General features: G+C 55.1%; 1 protein-coding gene across 1 annotated transcript in view; it reads left to right on the forward strand.

The window, feature by feature from the left end:
• Nucleotides 1-2,040, forward strand: part of PRKCB (protein kinase C beta) — a 305,124-nt gene extending 303,084 nt beyond the window's left edge. Inside the window, exon 17 of the mRNA XM_008152760.3 lies at nucleotides 1,399-2,040. Within this exon, the coding sequence (XP_008150982.1) occupies nucleotides 1,399-1,551 (153 nt within the window). The 3' untranslated portion in view covers nucleotides 1,552-2,040. The remainder of the gene's footprint in view (nucleotides 1-1,398) is intronic.
• Nucleotides 2,041-15,037: the final 12,997 nt, after the last annotated feature.

Genomic DNA, 15,037 nt, shown 5'->3' on the forward strand with positions numbered 1-15,037 from the left:
AGCAGAGGGTGGGGCATGGCAGGAGATGCCCATCCAGAGAACAGCTCCATGGGCATCCTCTGCCCGCTCCACTCCTGCTCCGCTCACTGAAGTGTACCCCGATTTCCCACTCACTCCTACAGCCACACACAGGGCCAGAGGAGGTGGGACCTCCGTGGGGACGCTTTACCCATCTCAGGGGAGTGGCATAGGGGGAATGTTCGTGAGCAGGCCTTTTGCAAAGGGGCATGAGCCCAGGAATGAGAGATCCTTATCAGTCAGTGCCCATTGGAGGCTGAACCTAAAACCTGGATGGTGATTGGCCAACGTTAGCACGTCAGTCGTCTTCACTGACCCTCTCCTCTTTACCATGGAGCTTCCGCCGGCCGGCACCAGTGAACCACGTGGCATCCTGGGTGGCCCTGTGATGAACCAGCCCGCAGGCTTGCTCCCTAGTCAGAGGGGCTGAGATGAGGCCTGACGGGAGCAGTGTGGTCAGGTAACGTCACTCACCCGCTGGGTGGTCTTGGGCAAGTCACCGCACCTCCCCGTGCCTTGGTTTTCTCACAGGTCACAGCGTGGGGTGGGTGGGGAGGACTCCAGCTCCCGCTGCCCGTGGGTAGTGAGGACAGGAAGAGAGGGCAGGCTGACAAAGGCCCGAGCCTGTCTCAGATGTGGGGAGTCAGCCCGCACTCCTTCCCTGGCGAAACCTGCCCCGAGCCGGGGTTACTGCCTGCTCCCCATCCCAAGAAACGCCAGATTCACTAGGAGAAGAGACTTTTGCTTGATTTAAGGCTGCCCCTGCAGACCTGACGTTCAGCTTTGGGTTTTGTTTCTTATAGTTTGTTACTAGATATGGGCTCTATCGCCCTGGGAGAGCCCTCTGGCTGCAGGCCCGGCCCGGGGGGTTGGGGGGTGGGCTCCTAGCTTCCCGGGCTCGCCTGGGCTGCCGCAGGGAGTGCGGGTCCTTCCTTTCCCGAAGCAGTGGCCGCCTTTCCCCACGGGCGCTCTGCTGTGGGGAGCTGCGCGCTTGTGCAGCTGTCCTCCTTCCTACAGGAAGGTCATCCTGGCCATGGGTCACTTGGGGTGGTGTGCTATGGGACACTCCACCCAATGACTGACTCTATGACGTCACACATGGCGAGAAGCAGTTCCCAACTCAATTCATCTCAAAGCCCAAAACAGAGCACACCCCACTTTATGACAGGCCTCAACGAAATTCAGTGTCTCATTTCCTTAGAAACGCTGCAAGCTTTCTCTCCTGAAGCCAGCACAGGCCGTGACATGCAGGCTGGGCGGTGGCACGTGCTCTCTGCGGGGCACCCCGCTGGCCCCAGAGGTCGTCAGCTCCCGGTGGCTGGCCATCTTGGTCGCGGTGCCCTCTGTGCGGTGTTAACGTGTCTGCTTTCCATTTGGCAGAGAGACAAGCGAGACACCTCCAACTTCGACAAAGAGTTCACCAGACAGCCTGTGGAACTCACGCCCACGGACAAACTCTTCATCATGAACTTGGACCAAAATGAGTTTGCTGGCTTCTCCTATACTAACCCAGAGTTTGTCATTAACGTGTAGGTGAGCGCTCGCTCCTCGCTGAGCCTGGCGGTCCGACTCCAGGCCGAGTGTGTGCCGTGATTCGTCTTCCAGACCCGTGGTGCTCCTGCCGGCATTCCGGCGTGGGAGCTGGCCGAGGCTTCTCTTTGTATGTGTAGCTTGCTAGTTTGTTTTCTACATTTGAAAAATGTTTAGTTTAGAATAAGCGCTTTATCCAAGTAGAGAGGAACAGTTTTCCAAACTTCCAGAAACTCATCAAATGAACAGACGATGTCAAAACTACTGTGTCTGATACCAAAATGCTTCAGTATTTGTAATTTTTAAAATCAGAAGCTGGTGTTCCTAGTGGGAGTTTTTACAGCTATTCTGCAGTATCTTCTTTGAATGCTAAGCATGACTGGTGTTTTTAAAAATTGTGAGTAAGCTTTGCAGTTACTGTGAACTGTTGTCTCTAGGAGGAAATTTTTTGTTTAAGAATTGACATGATTAAACTGAGTTAATAGATGCAAACTCTCTTGTTACCATGTCTGCTTTGAAATAGACTCCGGTACAGAGGTTGCAAACTGGAGGACCATAGTCTAATGCAGCCAGAACATGAGCTTTGTTCCACATGCACAAAATTTTATTTAATTGTTGTCATTGTCAGCATTTTTTTTAATGCGATATTTTATTTAAATTTCTGGGCTTTCAGAGTCACTTGAAAAAAATCAGAAGACTGGCAATACTGGGCCTTGGTTCCCGTGTGGAAATAATTTGACAGAACTGAATCATGGCTGTCTCCTTTAAGAGCAATGTGTACACTCATTTTACCACAGTCTCCACCATGCCCTGTTGTCTATACTTTTTATCTACCTACCTGGCCTCTGTAGCCATCTGAGGGTGAGACATTTGAGAGTCACAAGCTTAGTGACCTCATTTTTTTCCTGTGCCCATAATCAGTGTCTCTGCTCAGTCACCCAGTCGGTGGGGTTTGTGTGTGTTAAATCCTCAAGCATGAAGTAGACAACGAAAATGTCATTCTAGCCGTGACAAAGTCAGCCAGGAGGCTGCTGGCGACATAGCAACACCACTTTTCTGTGGTCTTCGAGGATGTCATTGTAAAACTACTTACCTTTCACTGCTTTCTCCTAACTTAGCATCTGCAGAAAACAAACAACCAACCACAAAAAGCCACCACGGGGCATGTGTCCTTTCCTCCTTGTCCAAGGAGGCCAGGGAGGAGGGCAAGCAGGGCGGCTCTCCGGAATGCAGTTGGCATGGTAAGGAGCCCGTCTCCCTGGCAGCAGAGTGCACATCGCTGCATCGCGGCATCGCCTGCCACCTTCTCTGAATGAAATCAGGCTTAGGCTTCTTTTCGAAAGATCAGCAATCCAGCCCATAGCACGGGCCTCGGAGCTGCCGATGCCTGTGGGTAGCAGAAAAGGACAAACCTGACCCACCACGTATGTTGTGACTCCACAGAGTGTATTCATCTCCCTGGAAGACGCCGACAATGGAGCACGGGGGAGACAGCGGATCTGTTGATCCTCGGAATTGTAGAAACTCTGCCAATTAAAATCGAGTAAAGCCAACTTAAAGAAGAAACTGTGTTCTATGCATCACATTTAGAAAACAAAAACACATGGCTTTCTATCGATGTTGGATGACACGTTCCATTTAAGATAATATTATAGAAGAGGTTGCCGTGCTACTTCTGACTCCTCCCCATTTCATGCCAGCCCCTCATATTGTCTCCCTTTGCTGCATATAAACCTGTCTTTCATTTCATAAATATTGAGCACTTGCTCTGAGCCAGGCCTAGTTCTGGGTGCTGGGGGGAAAGTGACAAGATAGTATAGGACTGTCCATTCACCGGGACAAGAAGACGGCAGAATTCCCAGCCTCTCCGCCTCCCGGGACAACTCCTATAAAGCTCTGCACTTGACTCTGATTGGCTCAGCCTGGCAAGCACTGTGTCTGGGGTAGAGAGGGGAGGTGGGTGAGGGGCTTTGATTGGCCAGACCCAAGTTGTATATATTGCTGTGTAACCAGTTACTCCAAAATTTTGAAACAAATATGTATTGCCTCTCAGGATCTGTGGGCAGGGAACGGCGCGGCTTAGCTGGTGCAATGCCTGTCCTGAGGGTGCAGTCAAGCTGTCGGCCAGGGTTGCAGTCACACATGAAGGTTCAACTGGGGGGAGATGGGATTTATGTCCGTGCTCACTTACATGGTCTTTGGCAGCCTCAGTTCCCCAAAAGAGAGCATCTCCATGGGTGCCTCTGGCCATGGCCACTGGCTTCCGGGTCTGAATGATGCAAGTGAGAGCGCCTAACCCAGAAGCCATTCATCTCAGAAACGGCCCCATCATATTGCTGTTTTCTGTTCTTTAGACGCAAGTCAAGAGCCCCCGCCCTCACTGAAGGGGAGGGGATTACACAAGGGGAGCATTTGTGGTGGGGCCTCTGGGTGTCGTCTTAGTGACTGCCTTCCACACACACCTGGAGCGGCATCTGGAACTGGGTGAGTGCCACCCAAACCACAGGGACGGAGGTGGGCGGGGACAGCTCTCTGAACGAAAACTGGAAACTGTTCTTGGAACAAGGTGGGTGTATGCTCAGGAAGCAGCCACATGGTGGGTTCTCCCTAAATGGTGGGCTTTGCCCTGAAGATTCTCCACACTGAGAATCGGGTAAAGGACTGACTCACTCGGTCCACAGAGGTCGCCATTGTTTCGTTGCCAAGCTACCACCAAGGGCAGGAGCTTAAATGAACTTCTGATGAGTCATAGTCCTTTGCCTTCAGGGACTCAAAATACACTGAGAAGATGCATTGGTAGAAACATACACACAATAGAAGTCTATGTCAGTCATCTGTACTGAGTGACAACCACCTCAACGCATACTGTCTTTTAAGATAGCCATCTATGTAACTCACCGTGGTGGTTTTTCTGGTCGGGCCACCCCAGCTTATCTGTGATGGACTTGCTGTGTCTCCTCAGTCAGCTGGAAGGTCAGTGGTGATAGATGGCCTGGGCCGGCCACATTCACATGTGTAGTGTTGGACACACTGGCTGGCCTCGGGGAAGCCCAGTTGCAAGGACTGGTTTTTGCCCCAAATGCTCTTGTATGTTCCAGCTGGATCTTCTTCATCCGGTGGCTTTAAGGACACCCAAAGAATAGCGATGAGGAGCAAGGCCTAGTGCACGAGCACTTTCCAAGCCTCTGCTCTGTCATGTTTGCTGCTTCCCCATAAGCCAGACCCAAGGGTGGCGACACAGGTTCCACTTGTGGATGGGGGCACTGCAGAAACACCTTGCAGAGGCGAATGGGCACGGGTAGAAAAATGTGTGGCCATTTTGTATACGCTGCGCAGTCCATCCGTGGGCCTGGTCATGAACTTGGGGGGCATTAAAGAAATAAGACGGAAGGCAAAGAAATTGCCAGGAACTTCCTGGACGTCCCCTTGGGCAGGCCACATGAATGACCCGAAAGTAGTCTTCTTACTTGTCTCTTCAAACTCAACATGCAAAGATCCAGCGCCAGAGTTCAGGCTTGTCTCCTGGACAACCAGAGCCAACTAGGGAGCTGAGGTGCGGGCTCTTCAAACCAAGGAGGATGAAATTCTGAAACCTTTGGGTGTTGTTCCTGCCATGGCTCTTTTCCTAACCCCACAGAGCTAAGATGCTGCAGAAATCTGGGAGGACTGCAAAGCAAGATCAATGGGGACCAAATCTGAAAGCCCAACACCAAATCTCTCCGGTCCTGTATCTTTACTGGTTTTGAGGTTAAATTGCTTTGACCTACATGGGATTCTGCTGCTCATCACTTCCTAGACAGACAATGCAGGCTCCCAAAGTGAATCCTAATTTCCCCAAACAACAGAGGTTTGAGCTCTAGCGTCCTGGTTCGATGATTGAATCACACTCTGTCCACCGTGGATCTTGTCTCATGAATGCTCTTCTCCCTGGTGTGTGGCCTTCCAAATTGGGCCAGGTGTCAGGGTAAGAATGAAATGGCATTTGAACAAGAGATGTGAGAACATTCAATTCTGTTTTCAAATCGTCACGCTTCCTCCCAAGGTCCAAGCGGCAAGTAAATGCATAGAGGACAGGGCCTAGCAAATGAAGATTTGCTAAGGTGGGTTGGATTGCGTGGAGAGTTCCTAGGTATTGTGTGGGTTATTGATCTCCATTAACAAATTACTTATTGATCTCTTAACAGATTACCCCAAACAAAACACATTTATTAGCTCACAGTTTCTATAGGTGGGTCAGGACTCCAGGCACAGTGGGTGGACCCTCTAGGTCAGGGTCCCTCAGAAGCTGCAACCGATGTGTTGGCTGGGGCTATGGTCTCAACTTCTAAGCTCTACGTCAGGGTCCCTCAGAAGCTGCAACCGATGTATTGGCTGGGGCTATGGTCTCAACTTCTAAGCTCACGCACATGGCTGTTAGCCGGAGTCAATTCCTTGTGAGCCTTTCCACCAAGAGCCTCAGTTCCTCACCACGTGGGCCTTTCCAAAGTGACGGCTCACTTCACCTAAGAAAGTGTACAAGCTAGGATGGCAACACAGCGGGAACATCAGCAAGACGGGAGTTCCACTCTTCTGTGAGGGAAGCAGGAGTGGCAGTATTTCATTTTCACAGTGAATTCTGTTTATTACAAACAAGTCACTAAATCCAGCCCACACTTAGGAGGAAGGGATTGCACAAGAACCAAGGGGGCAAGGCAGAGACTATCGGGAGCCACATCAGAAGCTGCCTACGCTGTGGCGAAAAGGGCATAATAAGGGATGGCGTTGGGAGAGAAAGGTGGTCTTGGCGCTGTGTCCAATGAATGTGCTCCATCTTGATCTACCAGATCAGGTGGAGTGGAGGTGGGGCGGAGACACTGCCATCATCCCCTCTCTGACCCAGAGTTTCTGAGCTGGTGTGGGTGGCCAGGCTGATGCCATTGATCCGAAGGGAAATGACTTTTTTCTCAGATCAAAAGATTCAGACTCCTCATGAACAGAAATAAGTCATCACTTATTAAGCCCTTAAAATGTAAGGCCCCTGGTCTCAAACAGAGGAGTTTCCCGGAGCCCCTAAAACGTGAGCAGCATCTCGGCGGCAGTGGAGTAGCAGAAAGCCGAAGGACCAGTAGCAACTCCAGCTGAGGGGCCCTGAGTGTGCTTGCCCCCAAGGTCATCCTCAGGCATGCTGAGCTGTAAGTGGGAGGGCCCAGTAGGGCTCACAGGGGCAGCAGCGAGAGGGGGTGTTGTTAAAGGAAGCTGAGGGAGGGCACTGAAGAGAGCAGCAAGCAGGAGATGCTGCCGGCCCGTCCTCTGTGCCCCGGGCTCCGGCCTGGGCTTGTTATCCCACCACACAGGCGGGAACTGTCAGGCAGCCCGTGACTGCGGCGGGGGTCCTCAGACCCGAATGAGAATGAGTATGTTCTGTTCGTTCAGCAGATCCAGGCTCTGTTCCGGATGGGGAACAAAACATGGGCCCCCCTGCAACTGACGTTCTGGAGGAACCGTCTTAAATACAGTGAACACGATTGCAGAGGGTATTCGTGCCATGGAGAAAGCGAAGCGGGGCCGGGGGGTGGGAGCTGCAGGCGGGCATGGCTGGGTGGACAGATGCTCAAGGAAGGCCTCCTTGAGAAGGTGATGGTTTGAACTCAATGACAAGGAGCCCGCGTAAAGCATTCCAGGCAGAGGGACGTCAGGGCAGCGTGTGAGGCCTGGCCTGCAGGATCAGAAACTGGCCCATGTCGCCCGAGCTCGGTGAGCACGGGGCCGGGTGGGCGATGCGAGGCCAGAGAGGGAGGCAGGCCCAGGACTCGCAGGCATTTGCAGACCTTGGAAGAAGTTTGAACCGTCCTCAATCCAACGAGAATCCGTTGGACACTATATTTGTTCCTGTTGCTGCTGAAACTAATGACCAAAAACTGTGTGGCTTAAGACAACACAGACTTATCCTCTCACAGTTCTGGAGGCCGGAAGTCCGAAACCCCTTCATCGGGTTTGAGTCGAGGTGTCCACGAGCCGGCCCCTCCGGAGGCTCCAGGGGAGGATCCGTTCCCTGCCTTTCCCGGCTCCTAGAGGGGCTGCGTTCCTGGGCTCACGGCCTGCCCGCCCATCCTCTTCAAACACATCACCCTGGCCTCTGTCACATAGTCACCTCTTCCTATCTACCACCCTCCCGCCTCCCTTGTGATTACACTGGGCCCCCCCACCCCCCGCCGGTAACCCGGGGAACTCTCCCTAGCTCATCATCCTAGCACATCTGCAAAGTCCCCTTTGCCACGTAAGGTGACATATTCACAGTTCAGTGATTAGGACGTGGATGTCTTTGGAGAACCGTTAGTCTGTCTCTCCACAGACTTGAAGCATTGAGGATGGATATGACCTGATTAACGTTAGGGACCATGGTTGTGAGGGTAAAGGAGGAGCAGGCAGGTCACAGAGGCCTCTGCGTCAGCGCCAGGACAGCCGGGGTGCAGCTGCCCTCGACCACCCATCCTCACAGAGAGGAGACGAAAGGCAGAGAAGGAGCGGGACTGATTTGAACAAATCCAGCCACGCCGGTGCTTTCAACCATCCCAGCTCAGTCTCTGTAGAGACCACCTGGGTGTGCGTGCCTGTCCTGGAGGGAAGAGGCCCGGACTGGCAGGGAGTGGAGGCAGGAGAGGGTGAGGCCTCCGCAGTGTGAGGGAAACCTGGGGGAGAAAGTGGAAGAAAGGCCACCCCAGATGTCCAGTCCTAACCCTGGAATTTGTAAGTCACCCCATTTGGGGAATGCGTCCTCACAGATGTAATCAATCGAGCACCTGGAGCTGAAGACATGACCTGGGTCACCCAGGTGGCTTCTAAGTGCCATCACGAGTGCCTGCTGAGAGAGAGGCAGCGGAGGTAACAGACACAGACGAGAAAGCTCTGTGAAGAGGGAGCTGAGAGCCACGCGGCCACAGCCGAGGAACGCTGCCAGGGCCAGGAGCTGGGAGAGGGAGGGGACGGTCTGCCCTAGCGCTGCCAGGACTCCTGGCCCTGCCCGCACCTTGGCTGTGGACCTTTGGCCTTCAGAACGGAGGGGATGAACTCTGTCATGTAAGCCATCCAGTTTGTGGTCCTCTGTGACAGCATCTCCAGGAAGCTAACACCCCAGTGGGGGCCCAGCTCATAGCCCAGAGTCTGATGGAATTTGGAACCAAGACCGTCCACTGTGGGGGTGCCACCAGGCATGTGGGGTCAGGGATGGGGTCTGTCTCCCAATCCTCCCAGGAAACAAGATGAGAAGAAACTAAGAAGGCCACTCTGACAGCCAGGGACGCTGGTGCTTTCAGCCCCTCGCCTAGCGGGGTCCCCACCAGCTGGAATTAGGAGCAAGGACCCCCTCTGTGGGTGCCGCTCTCCTGGGGGACCCCAGAAGACAGCCATTGCTTCGTATGTTCAGGCCTGAGGACAGAGAGCCTCCCCGGCGGCCCGCCCGTCTCCTGCTGCAGAGGGAGGCGGGAGCTGCAGAGGACGGACGGCACTCACTTCTGTTCACCTCCCGGGAATTCAGTTTCAAACGCTGAGCATTTGACAGCAGCTGTTGGGCATTCTCTCAAAAGCCACCATGTGGGTACCGACGTTCTCTTCAAAATTCACGAGAGTCACTCATGGATTCGTGAGTCAGGCTGGAATAAAAGGCGAATCGTATTTTGCAACAACATCTTCAAATATTATCATAAGACTTGATAGCCAGGAAAGGAAAGAAGACGCCTTGTTTGTATGACAGACTCCAGGAAGGAACCTGGACCGAATCTTGCTAGAAGGGCTGTGCAGACAGCGGAGGGGGTTCTCCATCAGTAACTGCAGGCTCCACATGGAGGCTTACTGGCGCTCCCTGGCCATGCGAGATGTTTATATTTACCGAAAAGGCACAGGTTAGAAAAAGGTGCGCGGCCCCAGCGCAGGGCTGTGCCACCTTGATTTCATTCTCCGCGTGGGTGGAGAGTGAACCGGGCCACCTGGGGAGGGCTGTGTTTGTGGTTGCAAAGGGTGGGCAGAATGTACCAACTTCTGGGGGGCAGGGGGCTTTGGCCCCGTGTCCTGCAGCTGAGGGGCGGAGCTGGGAGGCACTAGGGTGGGAGGAAACTCCCCCTCCGGGGTCACTGCCTTTCAGCAGGAACTTATAGTCTCAGTGGCACAGGCCTTGGTATCAGCGGTGAACCTGGCGGTGCGGAAGGCAAAGGGGAAGTCAGACACCTGATTACTAAGTCACGACCCCAGGCCTCGGTAACGCAGCCCTGTTGGCCATGAGAACTGAGTATCGACACCCTCAACACGGCCCCATTTCATCGGCGCCGCTGGAGAAGCCTTACCTGGGCTAGAGTCCAGGGGCTCCTCGGAGTACGGCAGAGTGCTGAGAACCCAGACTCTGCACCCCGAGTGCTCAGCTCCCAGCTCTGCCGCGTACCAGCGCACAGCTTTGGAGAGTTACTTAGCCGTGCCCTCCCATCCCTAACAGGGAGGGGGCAACGCTTCTCCCCTGGGACTGTGCCGGAGCCTGAGGGGACAGGGCCCGGAATGTAGCATGTTTCGCATGTGCTGGCTATTGCTTTCATGGTTAGTGGAGGCAGGCAGGTCAGGCAAATGCATGAGCCTCCTAGGAGCAGAAGAACGGATGCTGTACGCTGGAGTTCCTGGCGGAGAGAGAGTACCTTCCCACGGGAGCATCCTCGGTGGCACCCTCTCTAGGGGACCCTGCAGGTGCAGCCAGCAAGGCCGTGTCCCGCCCCCAGGGGGGCTGGAAGTGTAGATTTGATATGGAATGTGGGCCACTGACTCTAGTTTTTTGAAGCTCTAGGTCATGCAAATAAAAGATGTCCATTTGATATAGATGTCAGGCGGCTACAGCTGGAAACCTCTAGCGTACAAGATCAATGGCACACGTTTTCAGCTCTTTCAAGGGAATCCTCAGGGTGCTGGGGGAGCTTTCCCTTTTCAGGACTTATTAGCTGGCGTTACATTTATCACATATTAATTTACACTCGCAGTGTGTCCGGCCCTATTCGGGGGCTTTATGGCATCCACTCACTTAATCCTCGCCACAGCCCTATGCGGTGGCATGATTACTTAGGCCTGCTCCAGCGGAGGGAAGTGAAGCTCAGAGGTTAAGTAACTTGCCCACACAGCACTGCAGGTGTCAGAGCCCGCTTCTAATGTAGGCTGCCCTTACAAATGTTTTATGAGCCACATAAATTGTTTTAAAACCCCACACAAAATGTTGGCATGGCCAGAGCTGTCACCAAATGAGTATTTCTGTTGGGAATGCGCATTGAGCAGGGCCACGAGAGGACCCCAGCCATCAGAGCTCAGCAAAGCCTCGCCACGTACTCAGAGTTGCTGTGTCCACCGGAAGTGGGCCTTGGCCACCGGTGGGTGTTTGTAGTTGACGTGCAGTAAGCACATAGATGATGGCGAACCCTTACAGAGCAGTGACCGTGAGCCAGTCACTCTTCTAAACACTCTAGCCCTGACCGGTGTGTCTCAGTGGATAGAGCATCGGCCTGCGGACTCAAGGGTCCCAGGTTCGATTCTGGTCAAGGGCATGTACCTTGGTTGCGGGCACATCCCCAGTAGGGGGTGTGCAGGAGGCAGCTGATTGATGTTTCTCTCTCATCGATGTTTCTAACTCTCTATCCTTCTCCCTTTCTCTCTGTAAAAAATTAATAAAATATATTTTAAAAAACAAACACTCTACAAATATTAACTGACTTAATCCCAGTGAGACATGTACTACTTCTATCATCCCCATTTTATGTGGAAACTGAGTCACAGAGCCATTGGTTAGAGTCTGCCCAGGCATGAAGAGGGAGGGTTTGAACCCAGACCCTCCAGTGTCCAGTCTGCTCTGAACTGCTACCCGTCACTTACAAACTGATGGGAACGTCCATGGCCTGTGGTGTGTCCACTGTGCTAACGCCCCTGAGCAGGAAAGAACCCAGCAAAGGGAGAGGTTCCGAATGACCTCGCAGACTCAGCGGAGCAGTGGGGGGCGCAGTCTGCTTGCTCACGCTGACAGGAGCCAGGTTTCGGTGAGCTGAGGACAGATGCCCATCAGTGTTAAGGTCATGGTAGTCTCATGAAGCTGTGGGAGCTGCGTGTTATTACACCCACGTTACAGACGAGGAGACTGAGTTTCAGAGAGGCCAAGAAACTTGAATACGGTCACACAGCCGGTGAGCGGTCAGGCGAGGGCTTGAACGCAGGTCGAGTGGATCCTGTCGCCTGCGTGTTTACTAGTGAGACCCACGTTAACACGCTGAGGAGCTTGTTTCTTCCAGAAGGGCTTCTGCTGAGGGACGAAGCAGGCTCCCTGCCATGGCCGGGGGGTAACTGGGCCAGGTGCAAAGAGCAGCCCCGCGCGGGCAGTGCCTGCAGGGTCCAGGTTCAGGGTGGAGCCTCAGGAGCAGAGTCTCTGGACGCTGCCCAGGCCCCGCCCTCAGGCACCTGCTCCAAAGCAAGAGGCCCAGGTGCCCTCCTCTGCCCTCTGGATAAAGGTGAGGAGGACCCTGCCCGTTCCCTTCTAGAACCCCACACCCTTCGGTAGTAAACGTGTATGCTGGACCCTTTTACGTTTACAAGTGGCAAAACCCACCTCACACTGAAGTCATTAAAATAAAAGGATCATTTATTTGTTTCAGTAATTTAAAGGGTCTTGGTTTGTCTGGCTTCAGGCACAAATGGGTCCAGAGACTCTCACAACATCAGAAGGCCGTCCCCCTCCGCCTCCACCAGGGCTCTCCGTGGCTTCACCTTCCTGTGGCCCCGGACACTCCCGCCGCTGTCCCAGGGCCCGGCAATAGCAGTGAAGGGAGAAGTTATTTCCTCCAATATTTCCAAGGACGGGTGTGGAACTAAGCTTGACTGGCCTGACCTAACTACCCGTCTCTAACTTAATTCCCTTGACCACAGAGGAAATGTCAGGTTAGCAAGCCCGCTCACCCCTGGAGTAGGGTGGACCTGGAGTCCCCTGAACTGCACGGCGAGGGGTGGTTTCCGGAGGAAAGTGGTGGTGGGATTTTAAAAAGAAGGAGAAGGAATGGGCTCTGGGAGCCAGCGCCAGCAGGAGTCCTCTAGAAGCTCGGGCTGTGGAGGCGCCTTCTGCTGGACGCTCAGATTCTAGCGACAGGTCTGTGTAGACCCTAGAGGGCTCCCCTGTTTGCCCTGAGTGGGGGGATCTCAAGCCGCTGGCGCTGGTGAGAAAGGCGGTGGACTTCTCTGCTGGCAGGTGTCCTGGGCGTCCGCGTGCTGGGAAGAGCGCCCATGCTCCGAGGGGCACCATCGGCCGCTGTCAGTCAGGGCGGCTGGGGGGGGGCTGCCCACCCCGGTGTCAAGCATGAGCTGTCACCTAGTACCTCTGGCCACGTGGGTTGGTTCCAACGTGATTATGCGATTTCATTCTTACTAGTGTCCTGGGCATTAACCTAAAACTATTGGGACAGAAAAGCTCTCTCTTCCGACGGGGGCTGGTGAGAGGGCTGGTTGTGGCTGGGGAGGCGAGAAGCCACACGGAGAGAGCTGGTCGGATAACGGAGGACCAGAGCTGAGCGCTGGAGAGCTGGCCCTGGGGGCGCCAACCTGCCCACCCTTTCTGCTTCCCGAGTTAAACCCACGTTCTGTCACTTGCAACGAACAACCACCTGCCAGCGCTGCCATCTCAGCAGCAGCCATTCCGGGGAGGGGGTAAGCCCTGGGACCCTCGGCTGCCGTTTCCAGGGGCGTGGCTGCCATTAAGAATGAGCCGCTCTGGGAGCACCGTGGGGGCGGCCTGCGTGTGAGTTTTACTGGCACCGGGAGAGCAGGGAACGTCTGAGTTCGCCTTTTCTGACTTAGTGGGATCAGAACCAGATCTGAATGTCTATCGAAACCAGGAAAATATTTGATGTCGGTGAGCTGACTGCTCGCGGATCATGGGAAGCCTTGGGGATAACTGGGAGCCAATGCCCAATTCAAAAACATCCAACGTTGAAAATTTAAAATCTCTGTGGGGGGGCTAACCCTGAAAAGCAATTGAAACGTGAAAGCTTCAGACGATGAGGCCCCAGCTGTGAGGCAGGAGGTGTGGTAGCCTGAACTTGGGCGGTCCCAGGAATTAGGGCTCTGGGACTAAGCTCCGCCATGCCACCACCTCTCAGAGCAGGGGACTCGCTTTTAACCTGACACGACCACTCTTTATTTTTAACCTTCCCTCCCCGAGTCTATGCCTTCAAGCGGCTTCTCTGGGGGAGCGTGTTTGCGCCCACACTGGCCATGCCCACCCACCCCAGCAGCCTGGGGCTCAGCCTGTGGAGGGGCTCCCTGGAGAGCTGCGTGGCGGGGAGGAGGTGGAACTCAGGTCCTGGAGGTGCGGTGAGGGCAAGGTGACCCCAGGCCTGCTCACCCGGGAAAGGAGCAGTTCTCCGGCCTGGATGGAGCCCCTGTGACAGGCAGGGGCTGGGGAGGTGGGGCTGCCGCAGTCACCGCCACACAGGGAGGGACTGCTCCCGCCCGTCCCGCTCACAGTGGACTACGCTGCCATCCCCCGCGCGACCGAGGCCGGACCCACAGAGCGCAGCACCGAGCAGGCGCGGAGCCACATGGGAGCCTCGCTGGCCTGCCTCAGCCTCCAGCACCACCGCGAGCCGGGGCTGACGTGCATGTTCGGAGCCATCGGACAGCGACTTATTCTTGCTGATGAGTAAAGAATCACCAGATGCAGGTAGCAGCCTGCTCCAGGGTGACTGTGATCCTAAATATCCCACCGGCCGCCTCGCCACCTGGCCATCAAGAGCGAACTTGGAGGTGGGCCGGCTTCTGACGGGCAGGTGGGGCGGAGTCATGCCTGGGCTTTCCAAAGCCGGTCAGCGAACCCGAGGGCTTCCTCCTGGAGCAAGTCTGCGGACAGGGCTGCACGGAGGGCGCAGGCCCCGCTGAGGCCACGGGCACGAGGCGCTGGGAGCCCCTGTGGAGGTCGCAGCCACGGCCAGCACCAGCCTCAACGACCTGCAAGTGGGGGCCTCTGAGGCGACCCCACCCCGGCCACCCCCTGCCTGCAGCCAGGGTGCACCTCCGCAAGGCCCAGGACGCCCCCACAGGGCCCAGGACGCCCCCGCAGGGCCCAGAACCACGAGAGCTGATAACAGATGATCGCACCAGGACAGTGAGTGTGAATTAGGTCCTGTAAGAAAATGGTCAAAAATTAAAAATAGAAACCGGCTGCCTGACTTGTCTGACTTGTCTGCAGACGGACGGACGGACAGCAGGCCTAAGGCTCCACATCCGCCAGCGGAAAGCCCCGCTGCCGCTCCCTGAGCCGTGCAGGTGCGCAGACAGCGCAGGGCTTCCCTACGTCTGCGTTGCTCTGTGCACTGCCCCCCGTCCCCCACGGCACTGCCGTTTCCAGTGGGCCGAGCTCGGCCTTGGCTGAGCAGAGGCACACAGCACAGCAGCCCAGCGAGGCCCCACACGGCGCTCACCGCACACCCAGGTACTGAGCTCCTAGGAGACGCCA

The sequence above is a fragment of the Eptesicus fuscus genome, chromosome 4 (assembly GCF_027574615.1).
Source record: "Eptesicus fuscus isolate TK198812 chromosome 4, DD_ASM_mEF_20220401, whole genome shotgun sequence".
NCBI classification, from domain to species: Eukaryota; Metazoa; Chordata; class Mammalia; order Chiroptera; family Vespertilionidae; genus Eptesicus; species Eptesicus fuscus.